General features: G+C 39.0%; 1 protein-coding gene across 1 annotated transcript in view; it reads right to left on the reverse strand.

The window, feature by feature from the left end:
- Nucleotides 1-638: 638 nt before the first annotated feature.
- Nucleotides 639-12,588, reverse strand: part of slc35d1 (solute carrier family 35 member D1) — a 33,813-nt gene continuing 21,863 nt past the window's right edge. Inside the window, exons 9-12 of the mRNA XM_033028450.1 lie at nt 10,498-10,565; nt 8,486-8,564; nt 6,880-6,962; nt 639-2,736 (exon numbers count right to left, since the gene is read on the reverse strand). Coding sequence (XP_032884341.1) covers nt 2,634-2,736; nt 6,880-6,962; nt 8,486-8,564; nt 10,498-10,565 — 333 coding nt within the window. The 3' untranslated portion in view covers nt 639-2,633. The remainder of the gene's footprint in view (nt 2,737-6,879; nt 6,963-8,485; nt 8,565-10,497; nt 10,566-12,588) is intronic.

Here is a 12,588-nt window from a genome sequence, read left to right on the forward strand (position 1 = left end):
TTGTATGGAGTTTGTACATTCTCCCAGTGACCCGCGTGGGTTTTCTCGGAAATCCTCTGTTTCCTCCCACATTCCAAAGACGTACAGGTTTGTAGGTTAATTGGCTGGTATAAATGTAAATTGTCCCTAGCGTGTGTCAGGCAGTGTTAATTTGCGAGGATCATTGTTCGGCGTGGACTCGGTGCGCCCAAGGGCCCGTTTCCGCGCTGTATCTCTAAACTAAATTGTGAAGCCAGTGGAAGGAATATAGGTGGAGGGGGGAAATGGGTGCATATCCGTTAGCTTGTAAGCTACCCAGGCAGAGTACAAGGTGTTGTTCTTCCAGTTTGAATGTGACCTCACTCTGGCAATGACGTAGACCCAGGACAGAAACATCAGCATGGGAATGGAAAGGGGAGTTACAATGGTTAGCAACCGGCAGATCCTGTAAGCCATGACAGGCCAACAACAAAACTAAAGGATGACTATGAAATCTACTGCTATCACAAATTTACAGAGTAATATTAAGGATTAAATAACTTTTCCAGGCAAGATTTATAAAATACTAAGTTGTACCTTTATCTGTATATTATGCTGTGGAGATATTACAGGATGATGAATAATACTCATGTGAAGTTAAAGCAATTATTAAAACAGAGTTAGTTTAAAAAAAAAGCTGTATTTGTTACAAAATATTTTTCAAATCCAAATTTCATTCAATGAAAGGATGAAGTACAACTATTAAAAACAAAGTAGAACACGTCCTTTATACATTATGGGAAATTGCACAAGCAATACATCATCGGTAGTAATTAATTTAAGAAAATCTAGATTTTCCAAATGCATCCACATTACAAATACCCAAATATTAAAAAAATAATTCAATGACTAGGCACTTCAGTGTTTACTTACATTAAACTATACATGTTTACTGATCACCATATTTTCAGTACTAAAAGCATTTTGAAAATCACTAAACCACTTAGCTGACTATGCAGAAATATAAAGGAAACCTTGTTGCAACCTTAAAAAATACATATTTAGTGCTGAACAAAAGCAAAATGGTACTACAATTTAGCAAGTGTTAATTATTCTGGACGGTGTCGTTTCTTATTTCCATAAAGTAGACTTAACTAATTGATTTTCAATTGATCTCACGATTTCAATCCATCTTATTACATACATGATTTACAAATGCCATATTCTGACAATATGCATTTCAGAAATTGAACATTTAAAAATGCTCATTAAAACTTATACATACATTACAAATGTAACTGTCTCCTTGATTCCTCATATTCATACTTTTTCCTACAAGCTTTATATTCCACATGCTTTATATTAAAAATGTTATGAAGTTGTCACAAACACACAGTAGATTTAAGCAACCTGTCAGAAGTACAGAACAATTAATTATTAAATACTTTGGTTCATCCAGGTACTGAATGAGTTGTTTGAAGTAAATATTTAAATATTTCATGAAAAGTTACAACTGAATGGGCCAAGAGGTTTAATGTGAACCAACATTTTCTAATCTTCCAATTTTATCAATTGTTTAGCAGACTTAGAAAGCATCAAACAATTTTTTGAAGGGTCCCAACCCGAAACACCACCTATTCATTTTTTACATAGCTTTGCTTTAATGTTAAAAATGTTAGTTCCAAAACTGTTCTTACAATTCACAGTTGTGTTTAACACAACTCGCTTGTGCAACACTCATTAAATTGTTTGACGGATTTTTTCAGATTTCAAAATATTTAATTTAAAAAAAGGCAGTTCAAATGCAGCACTAAATTTATTTTGAAAAAACAATTCTCCACTAAAACCACCCTTGTGATGTTATGATTATCTGAAATGTATTGTTAAATGTAGTACCTAGCAAAGCTATTTCTGGGAATTTCAGCACAAGGTGTACCAATGAGATATTTATGTCAACAACATTCTTGCTCCCCAAAGTCAGTTTCTACCATTTGAAACCTAGAAAATTATCCCACACTTTACTGCAACATTTCTTTCTGTAAATGAACAAGATTGTTTACTTACAAATATCTGATTCATTGAATACAAGATGTCTGTTCATGGACCAAATTTGGTAGCCACAGTGCATGAGATAGTTGGCTTGCACCCAATGCTCCAAGATATCCTCAGCCTCTCAATCCACAAGTACAAATTTTAAATCGATGCCAAAAACTATCGGTACTCTGACTTCCTCCACTTAAAAGTGTTATCAAAATTGGTAGTTCTACAATTCAGTCATCATTTAATTAAAACCATTGTAAGCAGAACATATTATCTACCTCTAAGATAGCCAGATTATTGTACTGTTCTTTCGCTGTTCTTAAAAAGAGGTGCAAACAGACAAACAATAAATATTGTAAAAACAGATTAAGATGCCCCAGTGAAGATATCTATTGGGAACTTTGGGGCCAAGACAAAATAGAACCTGTAGGGGAATGTATAATGTTTTAAAACCAAACTGTAGCATATTAAAAATGGGCCATTTTGTGCTAGTTTGGCTTTATTTGGTCTATCAACATTGTAACAAACTTGTACCAAAATTAAAACAGCATATAATTACATTAATCTATAGTCATAGATACCTTTCTTAAAGAAATTAAAAGGAACAAAAATGTTAATCTATCGAGATGCTCTGCTCAAACAGCAATTTTCCCCTTGGTTTCAGTGTTGCTGCTGGGTATCTTGGTTGACTGCTCCTCTGTGAATGTAATATAGGAATATACCAAACTTCCAGCAATGCTGTTAAAACAAAATACATGAAAAAGTTCATGACATCTCACTATATGAATAGATCAAATCAAGCAAGAAAATTATACCATTCTACAATGTTGCAGACAAGGAGAGACGGTTTAAAAGATGAAGAACACAATGCCAGGGCCTAAAAGGGAACATTAACCTGTTAGACTAAACAATATACATTGCATAATATTGCATGCCCTTTCGGCAATACTAGCTGTTTTGCAATAAATCCTTCCATGACCTACTCTGTAAATTTCCCGTGTATAACCAATTCCTTTGAAATTCACCACAGGAAACTGAGTAATTCAGTGTGGGAACAGGCCATTCATGCCGTCCAAGGGCAGCACGGTGGCGCAGCGGTAGTTGCTGCCTTACAGCAAATGCAGCGTCGGAGACCCGGGTTCGATTCTTACTACAGGTGCTATCTGTACGGAGTTTGTACGTTCTCCCCGTGACTTGCGTGGGCCCATTTCCGTGCTGTATCTCTAAACTAAACATGCCTCATCTACACTAGTTCCACCTGCCCATATTTGACCCATATCCCCTTGAAACCTATCCCATACATGATTACCTCCCTCAACTACCTCCTCGTTCCATAAGTCAACCACCCTTTGTGTAAACAAGTTGCCCCCCAGGTTCCTATTAATTCTCCCCCTCCCTGCCTTCTAGCCCTGATAACATCTTCGTAAATAGGAGGTAGTCAAAAGTGCTGGAGAAACTCAACTGGTGAGGCAGCATCTATGGAGTGAAGGAAATAGGCAACGTTTCGGGCCGAAACCCTTCTTCATCTTTGTAAAAATGCTTTTACGAGGGGTGATTTTATGAAATTGCCAAAAATCATGAGTGGTTCATAAATGCAGTCTTTTTCCCTCGGGTATGGAAATCAAGAACTAGAGGGGATAGATAGTTTCAAGACGAGAGACTTGAGATAGAGCGGAAACAGGCTATTCGGCCTACTGAGGCCACACCAACCAATGATCCAATAGTTTTATCTGACAAACTAGGAACAATTTACAACTTTTACTGAAGCTAATTAACCTTCAAACCTGTATATCTTTGGAGTGTTTGAATAAACCATAGCATCTGGAGAAAACCCACACAGTCACAGGGAAAATGTACAAACTCCGTAGACAGCTGCCCTAGTCAGGATTGTACCCAGGTTTCTGGAGTTATAAGGCAGCAACTCTACCGCTGTGCCACCTCTGCCAAGGAGAAAATTTTAATAGGAACTCAAAGGACACCTTTTTCCACACAGGTGGGTATATGGAACGAGCTACCAAAGGAAATAGTTGTGGCAGGTGCAGGAGCAACATTTAAAATTATATTTTAAAGGTACATGGATAGAGATGGTTTAGAGGGATATGGGCCAAATGGGACTAGTTAAGATGGTGCATATTGGTTGGCATGGTAGAATTGGGCCAAAGAGTCTGTTTCCGTTCTACATAACTATGACTTTATATCCTCCAAACTTGAGAAGGCAATCTAGAAAATAATCAAGTCAACAGATGCTTGGTACCCTTGTCATCCCACAAACCTCCGCATCCAACATTTCCGTCACCTCCAATATGATCCAACCACATCTTCCCATCTTCTCCCTTATCCTCCTTCCGCCGAGAATCGGTTCTCTGCTTATTCTTCAATTACCATTTGTTAAAATAGATTAGCTGAATTTGTCTCATTTCCATCACGGCACCTTACTCGATATAAAATAGCTAATGTATACACCCATATAGTGACAATGACTACACATCAAAAATTGAGCCATTCACTGTTGACAGTGCTGAGCAATTTCAGAAAGAGATATCTATTTAAATCCTCGAACTTTCATACCTTTCAATCACAGATTTAGATTTTCTCAGCGTTAGTGTGAGAAATCTCTATGAATCTGAAATGCTATTTCTAATTCCCATTTTCAACTATGACGATGAGGAAATATTATATAATAGAATTGCTCAGATAATAACTTTCGTGTGAGGAACCCATGTTAAATTGCAAGAGAAGGGCTTGGAGTTGGGGTTTTCATAAATACATGTCCCCACAAAGAAATAAAGTACGAAGAACACACACAAACAGGAGAACAGATGGCTTATCATAACATGGAAATGTTGATCTGAATAAGCATAGCTTTGTTTGCTTTGAAGCAACTATAACGCTGTCAGAAGTTGTATTTGGTCTAGTTTGGTGTTTAGAGTGTAGGTTGTTAATGGGGTCTCTTCCCAGGATATATGCACCAGTTGTTCTTTCTTTGTGACACATCTCTGAGCTCTAGTGTCACAAAGAGAGTTTATGGTTGTTTATACTGGGTCTTAGACAGCAAGGCTAGATAATATAATCTGAGATTTGGTTTGTGCTATGTTTAAATGTACTTATGTTGAGATAAGAGATAAGGCATAGGTGATGGTTATGTGACCTTTGTATATGGGCGATTTCTTATGTAAATCTTATGTACATAAGAAATCGCTGTTTTGATTTAAGCCAAACGATTGGGGTCTGTATATAGTAATCTTCTATTTGCTATGCTATTAGTGAGGAGTCGCAGAGGCCTTACATTCCTCTCCTCTAGAGATAGCAGGGGGAGGTTGTAATTCAGAATGAAACTAGACCCGAGCTTGGTAAGAAGCAATTATAATCTATAAAGTGTGACAAGTATATGGCCTTTGTGTGCTTGGAGTTGGGAATTGTGTGATTAGAAATAACTTAAGTCTTTACCGACTTTGTAAGAATGGGGCAAAACTCATATTTAATCTTTGTAATCCATTAATAACTGTATTTTAACTATGTAGTTGTAGGGAAATTATTTGTGAAGTGTATTGTGTTTTAATTAGGATTGTAAGTATTAGACTTTGTTTAAATCTGAAGTTTTAGAAATAACTTTCTTTTCCAAAAGTGAAAATATGCGTTTTGTGTGTATGTATTGTGCGATTGCTGTTTGATGTGTCTTTTATATTCTGAGAGGTGGTCTCTGAGAATTGAATTTATTTTTCTGTGGTTTTATTTCATTGAAATAAAATGATTTTGAACTAAGAGGGTAAAGAAAACCACAAGGCGAGCAAGGGTTGTCAAGAGGCCAGAAAAGGGAAAATCATGTGACTAAACGTGTTGTCAATCACTGGAAAGGTCTTAGTTGATTTGGTTAATGCAAATAAGCCAATGTATGGTAAACCATAATGATTTGTTAATAGTTTGCCACGCCTTCTGTACCTGGGGGGGAAGGGGGAAACTACCTTTCAGGGTCCCTACCTGGTCGGAGAGGCAGCTTTTCTCCGGGCTGCAGCTTCGACCCGTCCTCGCGGCCTACCAGCGGGCCTGGAGCGGCGTTTCCTGTCGGGGACCGCCCAGAACCTCGGCTTCGGCGGCGGCACAGCGCTGGAGCGCTATCGCGGAGCGGGCGATGCCTTGCCCGGGTCGCCGCGCTGGAGCTCTGGTGAGCTGAAGATCGCGGAGGAAAACATCACGGAGCTGCAGGACTGTGGAGCGACCAGCTGCGGGCGGCGGCGCTGAACTTTACATCGGGAGCCTGGGATCTCTAGATGAGATCGCCAGTTGTGGAGCTCCAACCGGCGCGGCCTTGTTGGCTTTGGAAGCCGCGGCCTCCAGTACGGAAGTGGCCGTTTCAGGGTTCCCAAGCCGCTGAGAGGATTCTCCCGACGCCGGAGCAACATCACCCGGCGAGAACGGCCTGGAACGTCAGGCCTCCGTAGAGGCAACTGTGGAGGCCTCAATAGGCCCGACTATGGGAGAACTGGGGTTGGGGACTGGACTTTGTGCCTTCCCTCATAATGGGAACCATTGTGGGGGGATGTTCTTTATGTTTAAAACTCTTATTAATGTTATGTCTGTATTCCTTCTTTATGTTCTGCAAAATGGCAAGAAGCATTTCACTTCACTACACCTAGGTGTATGTGAATGTGACCAATAAAATACCTTTGATAATGATCTAATACCTATATAATGCCTCAATTTTGTATCGGAGATATAGTTCTCTGGATCTGTGTTGGAAGGTTTAAAGAATTATCCAGCACTGTCAGAATAAAGAATCGATTCCAACAGCAACAAGATTTTGAATCAAGTGTTCTTGAATTAGATTGAAAAAAAGAGCTCAGTTTAACAACGAAAATAACTAAAATATCAATCATTACTAACCTGATATTTAAACCAATGAAGTTAGTCCATGTGAATATATAGTCTCCACCAAGAAACATTCCAATATAAGTCACCAAAATATTCTGTGGGCATAAAAATATTTTAATGCAAGTTAAAAAAACTAAAGTAGAGAAGATTTTAAATGTAGCCAAAGTCTAAATTTTAAAAATCAATGCTTTTCACATACATCAGCCCTCATTTGGGCAAGTAGAAACTGGATGCTGGTTCCATATTTAAAATGTAATATTTTTAAATTTAAAAATGTATTTTTGCTGAAGCTCTCAGCTAGAACCTTATTTCTTTTTTTATCTCCTGCAAAAAAAAAAAACTGCCGCAATAGATTTTGATTTACAACACTATGCACATTGGTATTCAAATTATTAAATTGATAGTGCCTTTGACAAAAACTGGAAATCTTCCTGGTTTGAAAACCATATGGTTTATAAATGTTAATAAAGTAAATCCTCGTTATAATGGACCACGTGGGGTGGAGAAAAATATATATCACAGTTTACTTGCTGGTAACAACTCACCTACCAGTGATGCTCCCTAGTATATTCTTTAAATTTACAATTTTGTGTGAGAAGTGTTCTTTTCCGACTGAAAATTCAGTTTAATAATAATACATTTTATATTTAATGGGCGCCTTTCATACAAAATCTCAAGGACACCTTACATAGTAAAACATATAATCAGAATAAAATAAGTAATAAAGACATCACAGAGACACAAATTAAAAACAGAATTCATTCCAAAAAACAGAAAATCAAAAACACAGTGTGAAGAGAGAGCAGCGGCAACCAATTCGTGCCAGCGTCCACTCTCTCTTCACGGCAGCAAGGGTTCCATTCCTGAGAACTTTAAGAACAGTTCTCAGGAATGGAACCCTTGCATAACCTGGGAACCCCTAGTGGCAAGCAGCAATACAATTGGTCTAAATATACTTATGCAAAACTTGGGTATGGCTATACTTTATCTGCAAAATAATTTCACTGTACGACTGCACACGAGATAACCATTGTAAGCAAATTCAGCAAGAAAATACAGTCAATCAAAATCTCTCTATTACTCAATGATCCTCAGCAGTAGAAGGAATACAGGGTCACACTTAATTCAGCCATGACTTCAAATTACTGCTGGTAATTGAGGACAGAACTATGTAGATTGTTTGCTACATATTGCAGCTTTATAGACACTTCCCAACAAAAAGAGTCAAAGAAGAGAAGCCATCACCACCATTACAGAGCGCATTGTACAAACATGGAACGAGCTAGAACATCTTACAGGCCTCTGTTCCCCAACTCTTGGATGTTGCATCAGGTCAGGGTGAAGACATGCCTGATTTTCCCTTGATACTTGCTATCAAGAAATATTCAATACGGACCGTTCACATGAAGTTCAAAAAGGATTAAGCATTTCTCTGTACTTCTTAGCCATACCATAGTCGAACAAAGGCAATTCAAAGATTATGCAGGATAACAGGCAAATTACGTGCAGAATAGCAAAAAGGTAGGGAATCATATAATATTGCCGTTAGAAAGATAATTGTCAGGGCATGCCAAATACTGGAAATAAATGAATCCTTTAAGGTTTTGTCCTATCCTACCTTAACACAGCCAACGATGGTGGTGGTAAGAGCAGAATTATACTGTGTGCACAGAACTGTAGAGTACATGAGAACAAATCTGCAAAAAGTAAAATAATATCAATAAAACTTAGGTGATCCAAACTGAACTCAATTAACACAACGATTTAACCAAATTCAGTATTTTGTGTTAGTGATTTACTAAATACCAAGAGGCAGGTTTTAAATTCAAGTAGACACAAATATCATTGTTGCAACAGGAAACTGCAGATGCTGCTTTATAAAAAAAAGTGCTGGAGTAACCCAGTGGATCAGGCAGTAACTCAGGAGAACATGGATCGGTGACGTTTTGGGTCGGGATCACTCTACAGGCGGATTGTAGGGAGTGGAAAGAAAGCAGGAAGAGAGGAAGAGCAGGAACAGAGATTAGCATGGTGGATGCAGGTGAGGGTTTTTTGGATGGGCAGATGGTTGGACAAAGGCCAGAGATTAAAAAGCAGAAGTGGGTGACACAAAAGGATTGAAGAGTTGTGAATTGTAAAGCAAGATAAACCAACATAGGTGGAAGAGTTGGGGAGGAAAGAAATAGGTGCAAGTTCAAGTGGGGCACATGGGAGGGGGTGCAGAAAGAGGAGGAGGGGCGGATACCTAAAATTGAGGAACTCATTGTTCATACCAAAGATATACAAAATGTTGGAGCACACAGCGGGTCAGCTAGCATCTCTGAAAAAAATGGAAAGACGACGTTTCGGGTTGGGACCCTTCTTCAGACCGAATGTTGCAGGAAGAACGGTGGGAACATTTGGAAGTGAGAAGAGGCAGGGCAAATTACTACTGGCAATAGATGGCCTCAGGTGAGGGGATACTGTGATAGGCAAATTGTTGGATTGAAACAGATCTGAGCCCAAGAGGGATACATAATGATTGTAGAAAATTGAACATTGAATTCTCCAATTATATGTAACTTCTACAAACCTCCCACTGGAGTTACTCCAGCACTTTGTGTTTATCTTTGGTATTATCTATCAGCATTTGCAGTTCCTTTTTATTTCAATGTTCATACCACTGGGTTGCAAGCTACCCAAGCAGACATCCTTTTATGCAATTCTCCAATTTTAAGTAACTGCCCCTCCCCCTTCATCCCCCAAATATCCAAGGAAGAATGTGCTGGCGTGGAGAGGGTCCAGAGGTGGTTTACAAGAATGACCCCAGGGATGATTGGTTTAACGTATAGGGAGCGTTTGTTGGCTCTGGGCCTGTACTCGCTGATGCTTGGAAGAATGAGGGGGTGGTCTCATTGAAACTTACCAAATAATGAAAGGCTCAGATAGAGGGGACATGCAGAGGAGTTTCCAGCAGTTGGAAAGTCTAGGACCACCATGTTTAAAATCGGCATGTAAAGGGATATTTCTCTGACTGTCAAGGCAGAGAGAGGCGCAACCCAAATTTTATACTGGAGAGGGTGGGAGAAACCTCGGGTATAGATTACATCCCAATGAATTCTCCAATTGTAACTAATATTTCTCTATCCCTTCTCCCTTTCCTGTGTGTGTCCCCTCCCACACACACCCCAATTTTCCCCACTATCATGCACCTCTTGCATGAGGTCATGCCCCTCTCCCCCCCCCCCCCCCCTTTTCCCAGACCCTTCCACCTATATTCCTCACTCAGGCTTTACATTTCACTCTTCCCCTTATCTGACACCCTCTTCTCTACTTTCCATCTTATGTTTAAATACTTATTCAACTTTAATTTTAATCCTGTCTCAAAAGTAACACTATCCTTTGTCATTTACTCCATCCAAATGCCAACCTAACCCCTCCTTATGTGCATTCAGCTTTATCATGTCCCAATCTCTCTTCCAGGTTCTCTCCTCCCCCCACCACTACAATCAAGTTTAAGCCATAGGAGCAGAATTAGGCCATTCAGCCCATCATGTCTGCTCTGCCATTCAATCACGGTTGATCTATTTTGCATTTTCAAAATTACTTTGCATTTTCAAAATTACAGAAATATACGTGGATTACACTTACCCCATTATGCAGGACACCAGATACTGCAAAACAAACATTCCATTTGACCAGCCTTCAAAATCAATTGCCTGGAAAAAAAAAAAGTGTTAACTTACTTGTTAATTTAAAGTTTAATCTCTTCCAAACAGATGGAAAATGAGGTTTACAAGCCACGTAGCATAGTTGTACTTACAGAATCATTCCTTATTTACTATGTCTCATCCGGCAATACAAGACAGGTTCTAAGAGAATAATGAGAGTCACGACCCAAAAGGTAGTATGTCCATTCCCACTACAATTGCTGCCCGACTCGCCGAGTTTGGCCAGCACTGTGTTTTGCTTATAATTCCACAAGGTAATCTATCCATTTACAGGATAGACCACTACATGTGTCATCACAATGGAACACAGACAGGATGACTCCAACAATGTTCCAGTGGGTGGCAGAGATGGGCAGCTGATCTTATGCCACCTCACAGCACCAGAGACTGTTCAATCCCGACCTTGGACGCTGAGTGGAGTTTGCATTCTCCGTTACCGAATGGATTCCCTCCAGTTTCTTCCCACATCCCAAAGACGTGGGAAGTTTGCAGGTTAATTGGCCGTTATTGCACCAAGGAGTGTACAGAGTGAATGCGAAAGTGGAAAGTGATAATATAGAACTAATGTGAAATGGTGATTGATGGTCGGCCTGGACTCGATGGGTCTAAGGGCCTGTTTCCATGATGTATCTCTAAACTAAACTGTGCTCACAGCAACAAGTCAAACTAAGAACTGATTCCCACATACCATTTACCCTTCGATGATGAATCAGTGCTCCTTCACATTGGGCAATACAGGGTAGAAGCATTGAAAATAGCAAGAGCACAGAACGTACACAGTGGGAAATTTTAATATCCATCACCAAGAGTGGATTGGTAACGCTAGCACTGACTCAGCCCCCAAGACCCTATCTGGTGCACCTGACATGCTTTCTGAAAACAAGAATGCTATCAATGACTCCTTATTCTGTTAGGTACATAGACGTGTTGCTTACTTTATTAGTTTTATTGCTATCAATAAAAGTCTCGGCCCAAAATGTCACCCATTCCTTCTCTACAGAGATACTGCCTGTTCCACTGAGTTACTCCAGCATTTTGTGTCTATCCTCAGAATAATTCTATTCTCTAAAACCCACAAATACCATTCTATTTTCCTCCAGTTGCAGATCTCTGCTTTCCCTTCTTCACTCTATAAATGATTCACACTATAGTGCTTTATTCGAAAATGTGTTCTAATATTCTCAAGAACCTGTCAAATCTATTAATTTTAAAAGCTGTAAAATGTACAAATCCAAAGTAGTTCATGTGCTAATTTATTTATTAATGTGCTAGATTGATAACAGTAAAAATAATTTAATAATTATAATTATATGCATACACTTAAAGGCAGTTTCTTCTGCACAGGAATATCAGTTGTCAATCTTTGTATCTTTTAAAGTATTTATCTTTTGATGATCAGAAAGGCACAGTGCTGCTAGTAATATCGATATATCGGGGAAGGAATTTTTACATACACCTGCACTTTGTTGGTAAGTTAATTGTAAATTTCTAATATTCTGAAAGTACATCAGGCAACAGATTTGATCCCCAAAACCTGTAACAGTTTCAAAATGGTAATGCAGCTTTGTTAAAAGCACAAATGAAAACTCTTAAAAATTCTTCATAGCCCCGAATTATAATTTGCCTTCACTCTCCCGACTCCCAATTCTGCACTCCACCCCTTCCTTTTCCTAAACTTTCTTACAGTACCTCCACAGAGCACACTCAAATAAACCACCCCTTGAGATAGCAAGACAGAACGTCTATTCTACACAAGTCTCCCTGGTATTTTTTTCCCTCCAGAATAGGTACACAGGCCTTGAACCAACGCCAACTGGGCAGACAGCATGTCTGCATACTGAATTCAACTATTCAATCCTGCCAAAACAGTCACAAGCTGGGGCCTCTCACATTACCTTGTGTGCACACACATTAATATTAATATTTCTATCATTAAATCTTGACCAAAATACAATTTGAAATACTATCCAAGTTCAATATTTTATGAATTCTCCAAATATATTTCTCTGAA

The sequence above is a fragment of the Amblyraja radiata genome, chromosome 10 (genome assembly GCF_010909765.2).
Source record: "Amblyraja radiata isolate CabotCenter1 chromosome 10, sAmbRad1.1.pri, whole genome shotgun sequence".
NCBI lineage: Eukaryota > Metazoa > Chordata > Chondrichthyes > Rajiformes > Rajidae > Amblyraja > Amblyraja radiata.